This window comes from Hemitrygon akajei, chromosome 15 (genome assembly GCF_048418815.1).
Source record: "Hemitrygon akajei chromosome 15, sHemAka1.3, whole genome shotgun sequence".
NCBI classification, from domain to species: Eukaryota; Metazoa; Chordata; class Chondrichthyes; order Myliobatiformes; family Dasyatidae; genus Hemitrygon; species Hemitrygon akajei.
The window spans coordinates 68,680,670-68,694,563 of record NC_133138.1 but is presented as its reverse complement, the minus strand read 5'-3'; the positions used below and the strand labels follow the sequence as shown (position 1 = coordinate 68,694,563).

Here is a 13,894-nt window from a genome sequence, read left to right as displayed (position 1 = left end):
AGATTCAATTCCTCCAGCAAATTGTAGAATTTAATTTCAAAGGTAAAACACTTTAGAAACAAAGAAAAACAATTCTGATTACATTTTAGAATGAGTAAAGTATTTTGCCAAACCTGCGGGCAAAGGCCTTCAAGCTGAGTAGCTGCCATCCGAACTAGTTTCACACCTTCTTCATTGTTGGAAATAGAGCATGCAAGGTTGGCAACCTATAATTAAAAAATATTAATATTATTTCATGGCCTCAGAAACAAGCATCAAGTCCCAGTCTAGTTATTCACTCTCTGCTAAGATGAGGCAAATCTTAATTGAAAAATCAAGATTTGGTGAACAGAATCCTGAACCTGGCCCAGCAAAAGTAATAAACAGTGGCTTCTGGGAATGTAAAATTAAATCAGCAATGTTGAAGATACTTGTCAGTTCCGACACATGGAGAAGGAAATAGATGCTTACGGTCACTGAGCTTTACTAAGGCAAGATGATCCAGTTCTGATATTTCATTGATAAGGAAACATAGTCAAGTAACTCTGTTTAAAAAGGGCAACATTTCTTGCCTCCCTCAACCCACCAGATAGGTGTTATTTACATAGAATAATGGAACACCGAAATATTAGCAATCAGAATGTTGTTATGCTTGATTAAGCAATGATGAAAACTGCACTTACCTCAACTAGTTTGCTGGCGTGGTCACGGAATACTTGAGCATATTCTTTCACTTCTTTCTCATTGCCATTCTTGGCTGCTTCAATCAAAACTAGAAGAGGTACATTGGTCTCCAAGAAAGAGTCTGATACATGATCCATGACAGCTTTCCTAAGCTGTTAAAATAATTGAAATCAAACAATGCAAATACGGCAGCAGTACTTGCCTTTTAAGTAAGCATGCATTGCATTCAAGTTTAATTAACTAAAGATATATCAGGTTTGTGCAGTTAAATCCTTATATTTATAAGCAGATTGGATATTGCATTTATACTTTCCAGCCGTCAACATGTCGATATGTCGATAAAGAGTTACTTGTTTAATTTTGTTTCTTCCTTGCAAAGAATTATAAAAAATGCAATGTGTGCCAGAATAGTTTCCCAGTATCAGCTTCCTCAGCTCCCAATGTTTTACTGCTTGAGCCTTTTTCGAGCAGTGTTAAAAAGATGCTCTCTATGATCATAGACGATCAGCAAAATTTCCTCATCAGTTTTGGCCAGAAATTTAATCCAGTTAAGATGGCCTTTATTCCTGTCACAGAGCATCTATTATGTATCCTAAGTTAGTAAGAATTCAATGACTTCCTGCCACAATTCAGTGGAAAACAAAAAGCAAACTCACTATACTCACAGACCTTCCGCAGTACACATCAGCAACAATCAAGGAAAATAATCACTGTAGTGACATGGAAGACTAAGCAAACACATCTGATTTCCCCCCCACTAAAATCAACAAGTTTACTTGGCTTTATAGCAGTTACTTCTAATTTTTAAAATAGCAATTGTACACTATGTGGTTGATCCTGAATACAAGCCAAATGTGCTTAATGTGGATCTATATGGAAACATCATTTAAATTGGAAATTGCAGTATACTGTATAAAATATGGTGTAACAGATATAGTCAGGGAACTGGAAGAATATAAGAAATACAGTTAACATATCAGATGGATATTATAAACAGTATAAAAAGATCTCAGGATTTATTTGTAGAAATAATATTTCAAAAAAATGCCAATATCAGCAATAAGTTCTTAAATTACATGCATACTAATTCCTTGAGAATTGGCAAACAGATAAAGGACCAAGGTCAAGAGACAAATAAAACAAAACTCATGGCTGGAAAGGAACGTAGCAAAAATGTGAGTTATAAGCTTTACAAAAATGAACAAAAGGTAACAGCAAAAAAAAGTCACACAACAGTATCTTTTATAGGTACTTGATAGATAAGATAGAAGCCGGAAAATTGTTTCTATTGGTAGGTGAGACTAGAAATGGGGGACATTGCCTCAAGATTCAGGGGAGAAGATTTAGGACAGAGATGAGGAGAAACTGTTTTCCCCCCAGAGAGTGGTGAATCTGCAGAATTCTCTGCCCAGGGAAGCAGTTGAGGCTTCTTCACTAAATATATTTAAGAAACAGTTAGATAGGTTTTTACTAGTAAGGGAATTAAAGGTTATGGAGAAAAGGCACGCAGATGGAGCTGAGTTTACGGACAGATCAGCCATGATCTTACTGAATGGCGGGGCAGGCTCGATGGGCTGGATGGCCTACTCTTGTTCCTATTTCTTATGTTCTTATGATAGAAGTCAAAGCACAGTCAAGGATGTGAAATCACGAAATGGAAGATTTAAGAATGAAGAAATAGTAAAAGATGCATTTCTGACAAGTTTTAAATGATATATTAAGTGGATTAGTAGGGTTCTCCCAAGAGGTACACATAAAACGTAATGAAAATTGGACTACAAAGCGATCTAAATGTATGATTCTATCAGTAGGATACCCCGCCTGGCCTGTTGTTTAATTCGCCCGAGTGAGATTAGTTTATTGGGCTTTTCAGGGACAAATGACTTGGGAACAACTTGGCTGCATCCAGCTTCATGCTACCTAAGAAATTTGTTTTATTAAAACTCACTTTAACATGCTGGTTTTGATACTACTGAATATTTTGCTAGATCCCTATAGAAGACTCAAGTCAACCACACAGCTGAGAGACTAAACTTTTATTGAGGACATAAAGAACATTTTAAAAAATAATAAGGCATTTTTACTCAGACTGTGTCATTCTTTTTCCAATATTGGTGAGCATCAAGTTCTAGCAAAAAATAAAATGAAGTTCTTCGAAACAAACAAAATGCTCTATTAACTTAATAATTTAATATTTGTAAGATCTGAGGTTCCGCCACTACTTATTTAACAGGCAGGCTATATTTTCAATTCAATTAACAAGATATTGAAATGACAAGTAATGAAAGCCTATTACTCTATAATAGAGCTAAAATTCAGAATTATATAATAGAAGTTATTAAAGGAACATCCATAAGGGGCATCACTTAGGGCATGCAATTATTGATAGTCTTTTTTTTGTCTACTATTAATTGAAGTATTGTTTTTTGTATGAAATAACAATTTAGAAACTTTTTTTCAAGAAAAAATCACTATCATTCCAGATTTCAAAAAATAATGGCAAGAAAAGCAAGATGACAAATAGTTTGGGGTGCTATGGTGGCATAGCAGTTAGCAAGATGCTATAACAGTTCGGGACTTCAGAGTTTGGAGTTCAATTCTGACGTCACCTGTCTGTCCTCCCTTTGGAATCCGGGTGCTCCAGTTTCCTCCCATAGTCCAAAGATGTACTGGTTAGTAAGTTAATTAGTCAATGTAAATTGTCCTATGATTAAACTCGGGTTAAAGTAGAGTTTAAAGGCTGAAAGGCCTATTCTGCGATCTATTTCAGTAAATAAATACATACTGAATTTCATATTTAGAGGCAGTTTCCAGGTTAAGAATGCCCAACTTACAGACCTTCCTACATATAAATTAGCTCTCATAATATTAAATTCAAATGTTCAAAATACAGACATATATTCAGTCTAAGTCTTGTGCTTTTGATGCTATCCACAACAATACTTTAGAAGTATATTTACCATATTAACTGACTGTTTTTCTGTATTCTGACTTATGGACAAAATTGATTTATGCATGTTCATTACCTGGGGACAGCCTGTATTTTTAAGACCTTAAATTAAAAACTATAATACATAAGCAAGACATTTAAACTGACATAACTATTTTCTATTTTGGATATTCACTAAATTACAAATTTTAAGTGTATTCAAATACAGAAACTTCGGAAGTCTTTAACATTTTAAGTCCAGCTTTTAAATAAATTTTCAATTGCCAACTTTTGATCGTGGCCCCAAGAAAGAAAGCTTCAACAGCTTTACTTGATATCTGTACAAAAATGAACTGAGATCTATCTAAGATTTTTTTTAATGTTTCAGTGCATTCCCATTCTAGGCACCGACACAAAATAATTTGGACCCTGCCTTGGTCACAAGGCCTCTATTTGTATTGGATAATGAGGATGCCCAAATTCAGGAGCTGACCACAATAAAATTGTCCGTAAGGGGATAGAAACTTGCCCCATGGGTACTTAAGACACATAGTTCATTTATAATGTCCACAATGGATTTTAGGAACTACAGAATCCATAGGTGATCAGTTTAACATTGATTAGTCATGCTACTGCAAATTAAATTAACGGAACTTCAGCTAGATTCACTTTGTGTGGAATGGGCTTACTTTTAAGGCTTTATTTGAAAAAGAACTATGTTATACCTATTTGAATGTTAAGAAAATCCTTCTTAATGGCTACTTCCCAAATATACCATACCTGTCTACGCAAGTCCCTTGTCTTTTTGGTCATTTTGTCAATTGCAGCATTGAGTGCATCACCCCTTTCTTTTCGACCAGCCTGCAATGAAAATGAAGTTTAATGCAGTAAATTCATTGGAAGAAGTACCTGCTTGAGAGAAAGCATTTGCAACTATAAATATCACAAGCAGTAACTGATCAGTACTTTTATACTTGTAAACATTTTGAAAAAGGATAATCCAGAATCGGTTTCTTAAACGACTAATAATGCAGTTAAAATAGTACATTTTAAACATTAAAAAATTAGATAAAACACTGCAGATGATCTTTTTTCAAATTACATAAATTTCAATGGAAAGCCTTTAACTTCATCCTCCACACTTGCACCCTTGCAATAAATTAAGTTTTAATAACAACTGAACATGCCCTTAGATAATCAAAGAATTCAGCCATTCAGAAAAATACTTCTATAATCTCATTAGTGTGGTTATGATGTACTAAGCAAAGATCAGCCATCCTCTTCCTGGCACTTTTATCTTACAGTATCCAAACCTTTATAGTTATAATTAACAAATGTACTGAACAAAATATTTTTTCTTCTATGCACCTTAGCATTACTTACTGCTTTATACACATGCATTAATCAATATGCCTACTGAATTTATGCAATTACTCTGAGGTTATCCAGCTGAGGAAAGCATTTGCCTGCCTGTTTGGAAATCTGCTTATATTTTCATTGTAACCCATTCTCATACAGAAACTAGCCTCAGTTTCATTAAAAATATATCTGTACAAACAGAACACAAATTGCACCACAGATAATCTAATATTAATACACAACTTGAGGAAATTGCATTGGTACTCATTACTCAACCTAAAAATGTAATCAAGTTTAAAACTTAGAATTGAGAAATCCAGTTTTTAAAATCTCACTAGTTTTGAGCATTGACAATTTATTCAGCATAAACTATATAAAATTATAATCAACAGCAAAAGCTTCAATAAAGTTCCAAATATGCCAAAGCAAAGTTGTGCCAGAAACTTTGTGCCAGAAAAGTACAGTCCTATCAGTCTGGGGGGGGTGGGGGGAAGCCTTTCAACCAAAGGTCATGTTCCAAATCAAAATATTCTTACAAAAGTAATACACACAATGCTAAAAAAATTCATTATTTAGTCTGTATAATACAGAATTAAAACACCAGCTTCCCCCCCCCACCAAATTATGAAACATGTTTTCTGACATAAACTGTATAACTACAGTATATTCAAGCAAAGATAGGATAAGGACATGACAACACGAAACAAGATGCTGGGATTTCATACTCCCAACAATTCCAAATGCGCATTAATAGTGTCTTGATTGGCACTGTGCCTAAATCGAAACTGAAAAAACACATTTGAAAACTTTACTATACAATGATGTGTGCATACAGATAACAGCAATAAAAAACTGTAGACCCCTTAGCATGCATTGGCTGTTACTAAGATTACAGCTTTTTAAAAATCTCACTGCAATTTTCCTGCAGGAATTCCATATTCTTTAATTTACTTTATTTGTCCAAAAATGTACATCAATTCTTGTCTTGAACATACTCACGGAATGGGCTAACAAAGCCTGCTTGGATAACGGATTTCCCTACTCTGTGAATGTGAAATCATGAATTGCTGACAGTTCTAGACACTGCAGCCAGCCTGGGTAAACATCATTCCTTCATCCGTTTCAGCAACATTTTTGCACATTTCACTGAAATCACATCTCATTCTTTTATTCATGAGAACACAGGCAATTCTTGCCTTATTTCAGAAATCAATCCACCAGAAATGAAAACAATGAACACAAGATTAAGATAATAAACCCCAATGAAATTAAGTGTCCTTTTCTCTCCAATTTACTTAGTCCAGAATTGTGTAGTGTACTTAAAAATGTACTTTGTTCTGTATTAATGAATGGACACAATCAATTTTGTGCAGTAGGCTTTTAAGGTGCACATTTAAAGTTTATAAAAAACTTCATTAGTTGTAACCTATCTAGTACAATACAATTTCACAGAAGGAAAACAAGCACATTTACAACAGAAATTCACTGAGGTAGATGGTGTATTATTGTAGCAGCTATGTGTTTAATAGAAATTTGAAATAGAATTCCTGTCAACAGTTTCAAGTTATAGATATGCTACAGAGAAAAGAATTCTCCTAATGTAAGAAGGGAAAATCTTGTATTAGCTTTCTTCGCCATTCTTGTGCTCCTCCTAGTGGCAGCAGCATTGGAATATATAGACTTTGTCTTTTAATACAGGAATACAGAGGATTCGGGTTAATTGGAACACATCGGGACCAGTACATTTTGACCAAATTAAGCAGCTGCCCCTATTGGCCAAAATTTCATGGAACGGTTTAAAAAGGTAAAAAAAAAAGACAAACTGACAAATTATGCACAAGTGTTCTCCCCTTTACAAAGGTAGAGTGTTCCTATGAAACCTTTCTTAAGCCAAAATGATGTAAAATGAAGAACCATTAATTTATATGGGAAAAATTTTCGTAAAAGCCAAAATTCTCTTTGGAATGTGAAAACAGGTTAATAATGTAGGTCTTTTGTAAAAAGCAAAGTGGCATAAAGCGAACATTCGTAAAGCGGGGGACGCCTGTATTTAAATGAAATACAGAACAAATTAGAACACTACCAATAGTCCTACAATACCATAAAACTGAATTAGTTCCTAATAGTTATCGACAGAGGAATTCATCCAGTGTATGTGATGAACAAAATCAATACAGAAATCTAATGCAGGTAATGAAATGCCTTCATACAAGATATTAATGATTGCATCCTCCAAATCTTCATTTTCATTGAAACATTCAAGATAATTGTCAATATCTTTAAATTCCTCATAGTTTCTAAATTATGGAAGTGGTGAAATCATTTCATTTTCACTCCTGGCCGTTTCTGGCATTTCTAAGTCTGAATGCTTGAAACTGCAGTGAGCAAAACAGCTCAGAATTATCTTACTGGTCATATCTCACCAACTATCAATGATAAAAATCACTACTCTTTGAAAACAAACACATACAACTGATGCTATTTAAAAACTGTTCGCTCTAAGAACGGTGTAACGTCTAATGACCCAAATTAAGCGGCATTGTCCCAAATAAACAAAGGGAATCCTGGTTATTTTCTCCATTAGTTTTTAATCTTTAAGAGTTGCTCCAAATAAATGGCTGCCCTGATTATTCGATGGCCTAATGAACTGGAATCAACTGTACTTAAAAATCAGTGGCTTGAAAAAGGCTTGAAGGAGTTAAAAGGAGGGGGAAATAATAGTTTTAAGTCATAAATAAACATTCATAATCAAACAAAAACTTCTAAAATAACTCCCATGTTTATCTTTCCATGTACCTTTCCACATGAAACAATGAGGGTTATTAGAATTTATGATTTTGCATGTGCTGAGGGTGGCATGCGGAATTTTATTCATGAAACTCAGCCAATGTGATACTTCACAAGACAAAAAGTTTGGCTTACTACTAAAAACATGACTCACAAAAGTTGCCCATTGCGAACTGCATCCACTGGGAACGACATAAAGGATACTCATGTATATTCAAAGTAGGGCTTCAATGAGCTAGTTACACAGAACGTGAAAATGTTGTGAATGAAGTTCAGCATAATAGTATTCATCTTCTTAAGCAGTCCCTTGGGTTCAAGAGCAACTTGTTTCTATTCCAAGCCTGTGGATTTTGATATAGATGATAAGGCCAATGTGGGTCTGTGACCCTGCAAGTATGGTAGGAGATTTTCGTTTGGGCAGGCAGATGGGTAGTTTGGGAGATGGCATGCCACTTCTGATCTTTATCAAGCCTTCTGTGCACTCTCTTCTACTCCGAACTAATGGATTTGTTCTCAATGACATTCCAAATAGATTTTAAGCAACTTTTGGGCAAGTATTCACTGAAAATCAATGGGAATGTTACATTTTCCAGGAAAGTTTTGAGAACATCATTGAATTTTTTTCTATGTCTTGCCATGATGAACACAATGTAATATATCATGTCTTATCTGGAAGGTTAGTGTTGGTGAGACTCACCTGATGTTAGGTCACTCATCCTGCCAATTCATTTGGGAAAATTTTGCAAAAATAGTGGTCCCTGCCAAAGGTACAGGATTGTCTGATTAGATAGTCCACATATTAGAAGCATAAAAGAGACCAGGACTAATGCCCTGCAGACATTGTGCTTAGTCCTGTATTACAGGCCTTATTCTTCACTCTTGTAGCAGCCAGGCTGTGGCTTTTCTACCCCATATACCTCAGGTGGACAGCTATTGTGAATTATTACTATCAAAGTCTGCCTTCATAAACAACTATCAGACCCTGTTGTCCGCATCTTTCAAGGCCTCATCATGGCCCTTCCCTCACTGCATAGTTACATAGCAAGGGCCCTTGGTAGATGACCTTCGCTCTGGAGAAGTGCAAGGTGCAAATTATAAATGATGGCTTGAATGTTGTCATCTGAACAACTACATCTGCAAGTGCTGTCTGCATACTGCAGCTCAATAATTAAAGTTGGTTATAGAGGGGGGGAGCCAATGTGGGTTGAACAGTATTCATGGTCCAGCACAAGCAAATTCAATTCAAGTAGCAGAAGGAAAATTGCACATTAAACTTTCTATAACCCTGTCGCCTAACTCCATATCACATCACCTTAAAACCCACCAAAGAACAAAAGCAAGCAATCCTCCCTCTCTAGAGACAGCCTTCTTAGTAAAGTACAACAATACAGTGAGAAAGAGACAGAAGAGTGTTGGGGTAAATGATGCAGCCTTTCTTGATATTCATCTGCACTGATTGGGTCTCCTAAAATCATAGCTTACATGCCATTTTGCGGGAGAAGCAAAATGGAGACTAATTTTCATAAACAGCCAAGTTTGAGAAGGATGTTCCATAATCATTTTTAATTTGCAAATTTTACACTATGTATCCAATTATCCAAACTCATTGTGATAATGCTGTACCCTTCATTTTTCAGGGGAGAATTGAGGGTGTAAATTGTATCGATTGTATTTCTAGATGGATAGAATTCACATTGCAATTTGACATGCAATCTTCATCTATTGGGAAAGTAATGGTGGATGACTCTAACGATGAATTTATGTGCTACAGATAGAAGAGAAACTCCTCCAGAGTTACTACAATTGCATCTTCCTTCTTTTTTGAAGATGGCTACAATTACATTGTCTGTGGATGAATAACCACATTCCTAGATACAGAAAAGAGTATGAATTTATGGCTGAAATTTTTATATAGTTGTAGAACTTCAGCAGCAATACTGTCTGTTCCTTAGGGGTTTTGCTCTTCACTGGCCAATAGTCTTTTCAAATTCATGTCAGTTAAGGATGGAGAATAAGTTGCACTAGATAGTTTGCTGTGGAATAGACTCAAGATTGCTCAGATCAAGAAAAGAACCACTGCTCAGGATTTGTTCAAAGTGCTTCGTTGAGCAGACACTAATCACCTCTGATTTTGGTAAGGTATTCCCCATTCATAGCTCTTAGCACATTGGGCCTCAGATGTCAGATTGTAGTTGGTCTTGAAGAATCCATGTGTGTCTTGTTAAACAGCAAGCTTCTACCCAAAGAACATCTTGTATTTCCAACTCATTAGCTGTTTGATCTGAACAATATCAAACCAGTATTGATAGAGTGGCCAAATGAGCTAATTATGGTAGACTTCAAGGTAGTCTGAAATCAGAGGCCCTCAGTAGTTAGCACTGCATTTCTAAGCTCATAATCCATGAGCAATATAAATGTAACTGCTGGAAGCTACTTATTGATATTTTAAATCAATAGATTTTAAAACATACTTAAATGAAGAATAAGGCTTAGCTAATAAATATTCAAGTAACTATTGCCACACAAAGACTGATGTGGCCAGTTAATACCACATTCAAGCAAATATTGGTGTATACCAGCACCTGATATATAAAGACACCATTATAATTTGCAAGAAAATATTTAAGTCCACACCAGAAGCAATTACATTTCCAGTAGTTTAAAGTAAAATTAGCACCAATTGGTTCAGTGAATTTTACATTTTTGAAAGTCAACAGCAATGGCAATTTAGACTTAGAAAGGACAGTAATAACAGAATGGAATCAACCCATCTAACAACATGAAAAGCTGTCAAGATACGCAAATTTAGCAATCTTGGCTAGCCCAAAGGAATTGCTGTTGCTAAATCAAAGCAGAACTCAACTTCAATGTGCCTGGTGTCAGCACCGGCATTATATAACCAACTAAGCAGCCAGATCTGGACTACCAAGCAAAAATGGCACCAATGAAACTCAGTAAAAGCCTGTATATTCTAGATAGACTGCAACTGAAGCATGAATGTGCAGCTAGGAAAACTACTCCAACTTTGCAAAGATCCTCAAGAATCTCTTTTGGAATGGTCTTTTGCTGGCTCAAAGTCATGACTAAAAGTGTTATGCTGAAAGGAGAAATTTGAATATCTGCCCTAAAAACATACTGTATGTAGGAACACCACCTTCGGTTAGAGCCAAATAACCAACATGCCCAATTACAATCTCAGCATATGCGAAAACCTGTCAACACCCTTCTCCAGACACTTTATAGCATTGATATAACCACAGATACCTACTGTGTTGCCAGAAATCATCATGAAAAATAAAGCTACAGACATTAGTTACTAATATGACAACTTTGTAAAAAGCATTCCAAATTAAGGGCAAGTGACCTGCTGATCAGATTCCCCCAGGAAAGGGCGAGACCAATCTAATTTCTAATCCAATCTGGCTATCAAACTCAAATTTTTGTTATTTTTAATCAAGCCAGCAAGGTGTCAAAATAGCTATAGACAATACAAATGACATTTCCGTATCCAACAGTGCAATGGAACTAAAATTCTGGTTGCAGTCCATAAAATGCATGCTATGCTCAACAGTGAGAATACCTAACTAAAACCACAGGGTTAAATATACTCGTGTCACAACTCCAAGGACATGGGATCGATTCTAACTTTGGGTATTGCCTGTGTGGAAGCTGCATATTCTCTGTACGACTGAGGGTTTCTGCCAGGTGTCCAGTTTCTTCCCACTTCTGGTAGAGATGCTCTGGTAGATTAAAAGGATACTGTAAATTACCTTTTAATTTAATAAAGGGACAAAACAATCAAAGAGGAGTTGATGTGCATGTGAGACACAAATCTGCAAAAGAAAGAGGGAAAAGGACTGCTCAGCTGGGAACTGGCATGAACTCAATAGGCTAAATAGACCTCTTATGTGTTTCATGCCACATGAGAAAGAACCGTGCAACACATTGGGCACTTTGTGCAAGTTGAATTCAAACTTCACATTTTTACTGACAACTACTGCAAATAAAAGTAAAATGACATATATAATTTCTACAAACCAGATTACAGAGATAAATTGTTGCCAGTTTACAGAATAAAGCACAACATTAAATAAATACCAAACATAAAACAGTTAAAATTTTACTTTTAATTGTAGAATAAAAGAATATTTAATTATTTTAAGTACTGTAGGACGAAGAAATCAGAATTTTCTTTGTCTTCTATGTCTGTGCCATCCAGGTCTACAGCCCAATTTCACTTCACACTTCCCAGTTCAATTATCTGAAGATGACTATTTTTCAGGTGCTCATTTCAAATTTATCAGTCCACAGAAGTATCAAAGTGGTTTCACAAACCTTTGAACTTTAAATGAAAGAGCAACGAAAATATTGTTTGCTGTCTAGACCAATTCCTGTAAGCCGATATTTCTACATTGGATAATATTCTTAATTAGTACCCACTTTCAATTAAATAGATTTCATTCCAATTTCTCCTCCCCTTTATCATAAAATACAAGTTTGCAACAAAATAATCCAAATTTCCACTAAAAAACTTAAGCAGGTAATATAACAATTACCAGAAGTCATCACAATTTCTATTTTGTTACTTTAAAAGCACTCTCATTCTTATAATTGAGTAAACTATTTGGTTACTAAGATGTTCGGTACTTATTTCACAGACAAGGATGATTTATGGATTCTAGGGATTATGAATTCTAAAGATGGTTTAAAACAAACTATGAGGTATTTGGCCAGGAAAGCATTAAAACTTCAAATTTCAGTTCTAATGTGTAATCTGCACAGTAATCCATTTATGGCTCAGTATCACAAAAGTAACTTCTAATCAGTCTTTTCTTCTTTCTAAATCCAGATCCAATTTTTAAAAAATCCCATATTTACCAAGGTAAATCTAGCAACAAGTACTATTTTAAGCTGAAAAAATAAGAATTTGTGCTCCATGGCCCCAATGTATGGAAGAAATTGTCCACTCAAAAATGTTTTATGGCATCTAGATCAGAAAAAATAGTGCAATTCCTTTACTCTCTCTTCTGACACACTTTATGTGAAGTGGTTACAGTAAAGACAATACATACATAATTGTTATTAACAAACATGTAAAATATTGTCATTCAAATAAACAGTTCAAGCTTCTGTAACACACAAAATGGTGGAGGAACTCAGCAGGTCAGGTCTTCAAATAATTAACGAAAAGTTGTAAATCAACACCTTATTAAATATAAAGATTGTTTTTTTTCCATAAAGGCAAAAAACCTTTTGTTAAAAATGTCTACTTTTAGAACTTAGCTCTAAAAGTTCTGACAGAATTTCAGTGCAGCGAGATATTCCAGAAACCAAACTGAACAATACTTGATATGTAGTTAAACTTATAAATTTGTTAATAATGTTCAAGTCATTTCAGGAATGTTTGTCCCAAAGGTAACATACTGAGTCAAAATTTTTAATAAACAGAGGGAATATCATGGATAAAGTTTTCATAAATGCACAAGGAAAAGGTAGACTAAAAAAAGTTCAGCATTATAATTTAGGAAGCTGAAACTGAGCAAATTTTAATCCATAGGGTTTTGTGGAGTTCAGTGGGGTTTTTTTTAACCACTCAGAGGAATCAGAAAACTTTCCAACAGATTGAAAATATACAGCATCAGTTAAAATATATAACTAGACATTTGGCACATTTCAATTTATAAGATCATGGTATGCTTACTGTAGTTTTTGTGTTCGATAAATGACAAGTAGATATTACGTATTAGATACCAATTCCAGAATTATTAGAAAATTGAGTAGTTCGAAAAGGGCGGTTCAAACTGAAAACATAATCACGTTTTAGCTACTGGTGTTATTTCACTTTTTCATTTATACTCAGCTCATTTGAGTGATTTGGATCTATGGCCTTTTTAGTTATTCCCACTGCAATACAAAAATTAAATTAGTATTGGCACGATGTAACTGTCCCATAGCAAAGGATATCCCTAAGTAGCTTGCTTCATACCCCAAGCTATCATTTGTTCTCACTACACAGCGGCTTCTCATGGTTAAGTGATCTCACGAATATTGATCTTTAAGTAATGCAGCAAAGCCATGAACAAAGATTAAAAATAATGATTGTAACTTTCAAACCACTCATTTTCACCAATGCTATTGAAATCTAAGTGAAAACTG

The 13,894-nt window shown here is 35.0% G+C and overlaps 1 protein-coding gene across 1 annotated transcript in view; it reads right to left on the bottom strand.

The window, feature by feature from the left end:
• Window positions 1-13,894, bottom strand: part of ctnna1 (catenin (cadherin-associated protein), alpha 1) — a 105,304-nt gene that overhangs the window by 21,097 nt on the left and 70,313 nt on the right. Inside the window, exons 8-10 of the mRNA XM_073067734.1 lie at window positions 4,373-4,453; window positions 663-815; window positions 114-206 (exon numbers count right to left, since the gene is read on the bottom strand). Of these exons, the coding sequence (XP_072923835.1) occupies window positions 114-206; window positions 663-815; window positions 4,373-4,453 (327 nt within the window). The remainder of the gene's footprint in view (window positions 1-113; window positions 207-662; window positions 816-4,372; window positions 4,454-13,894) is intronic.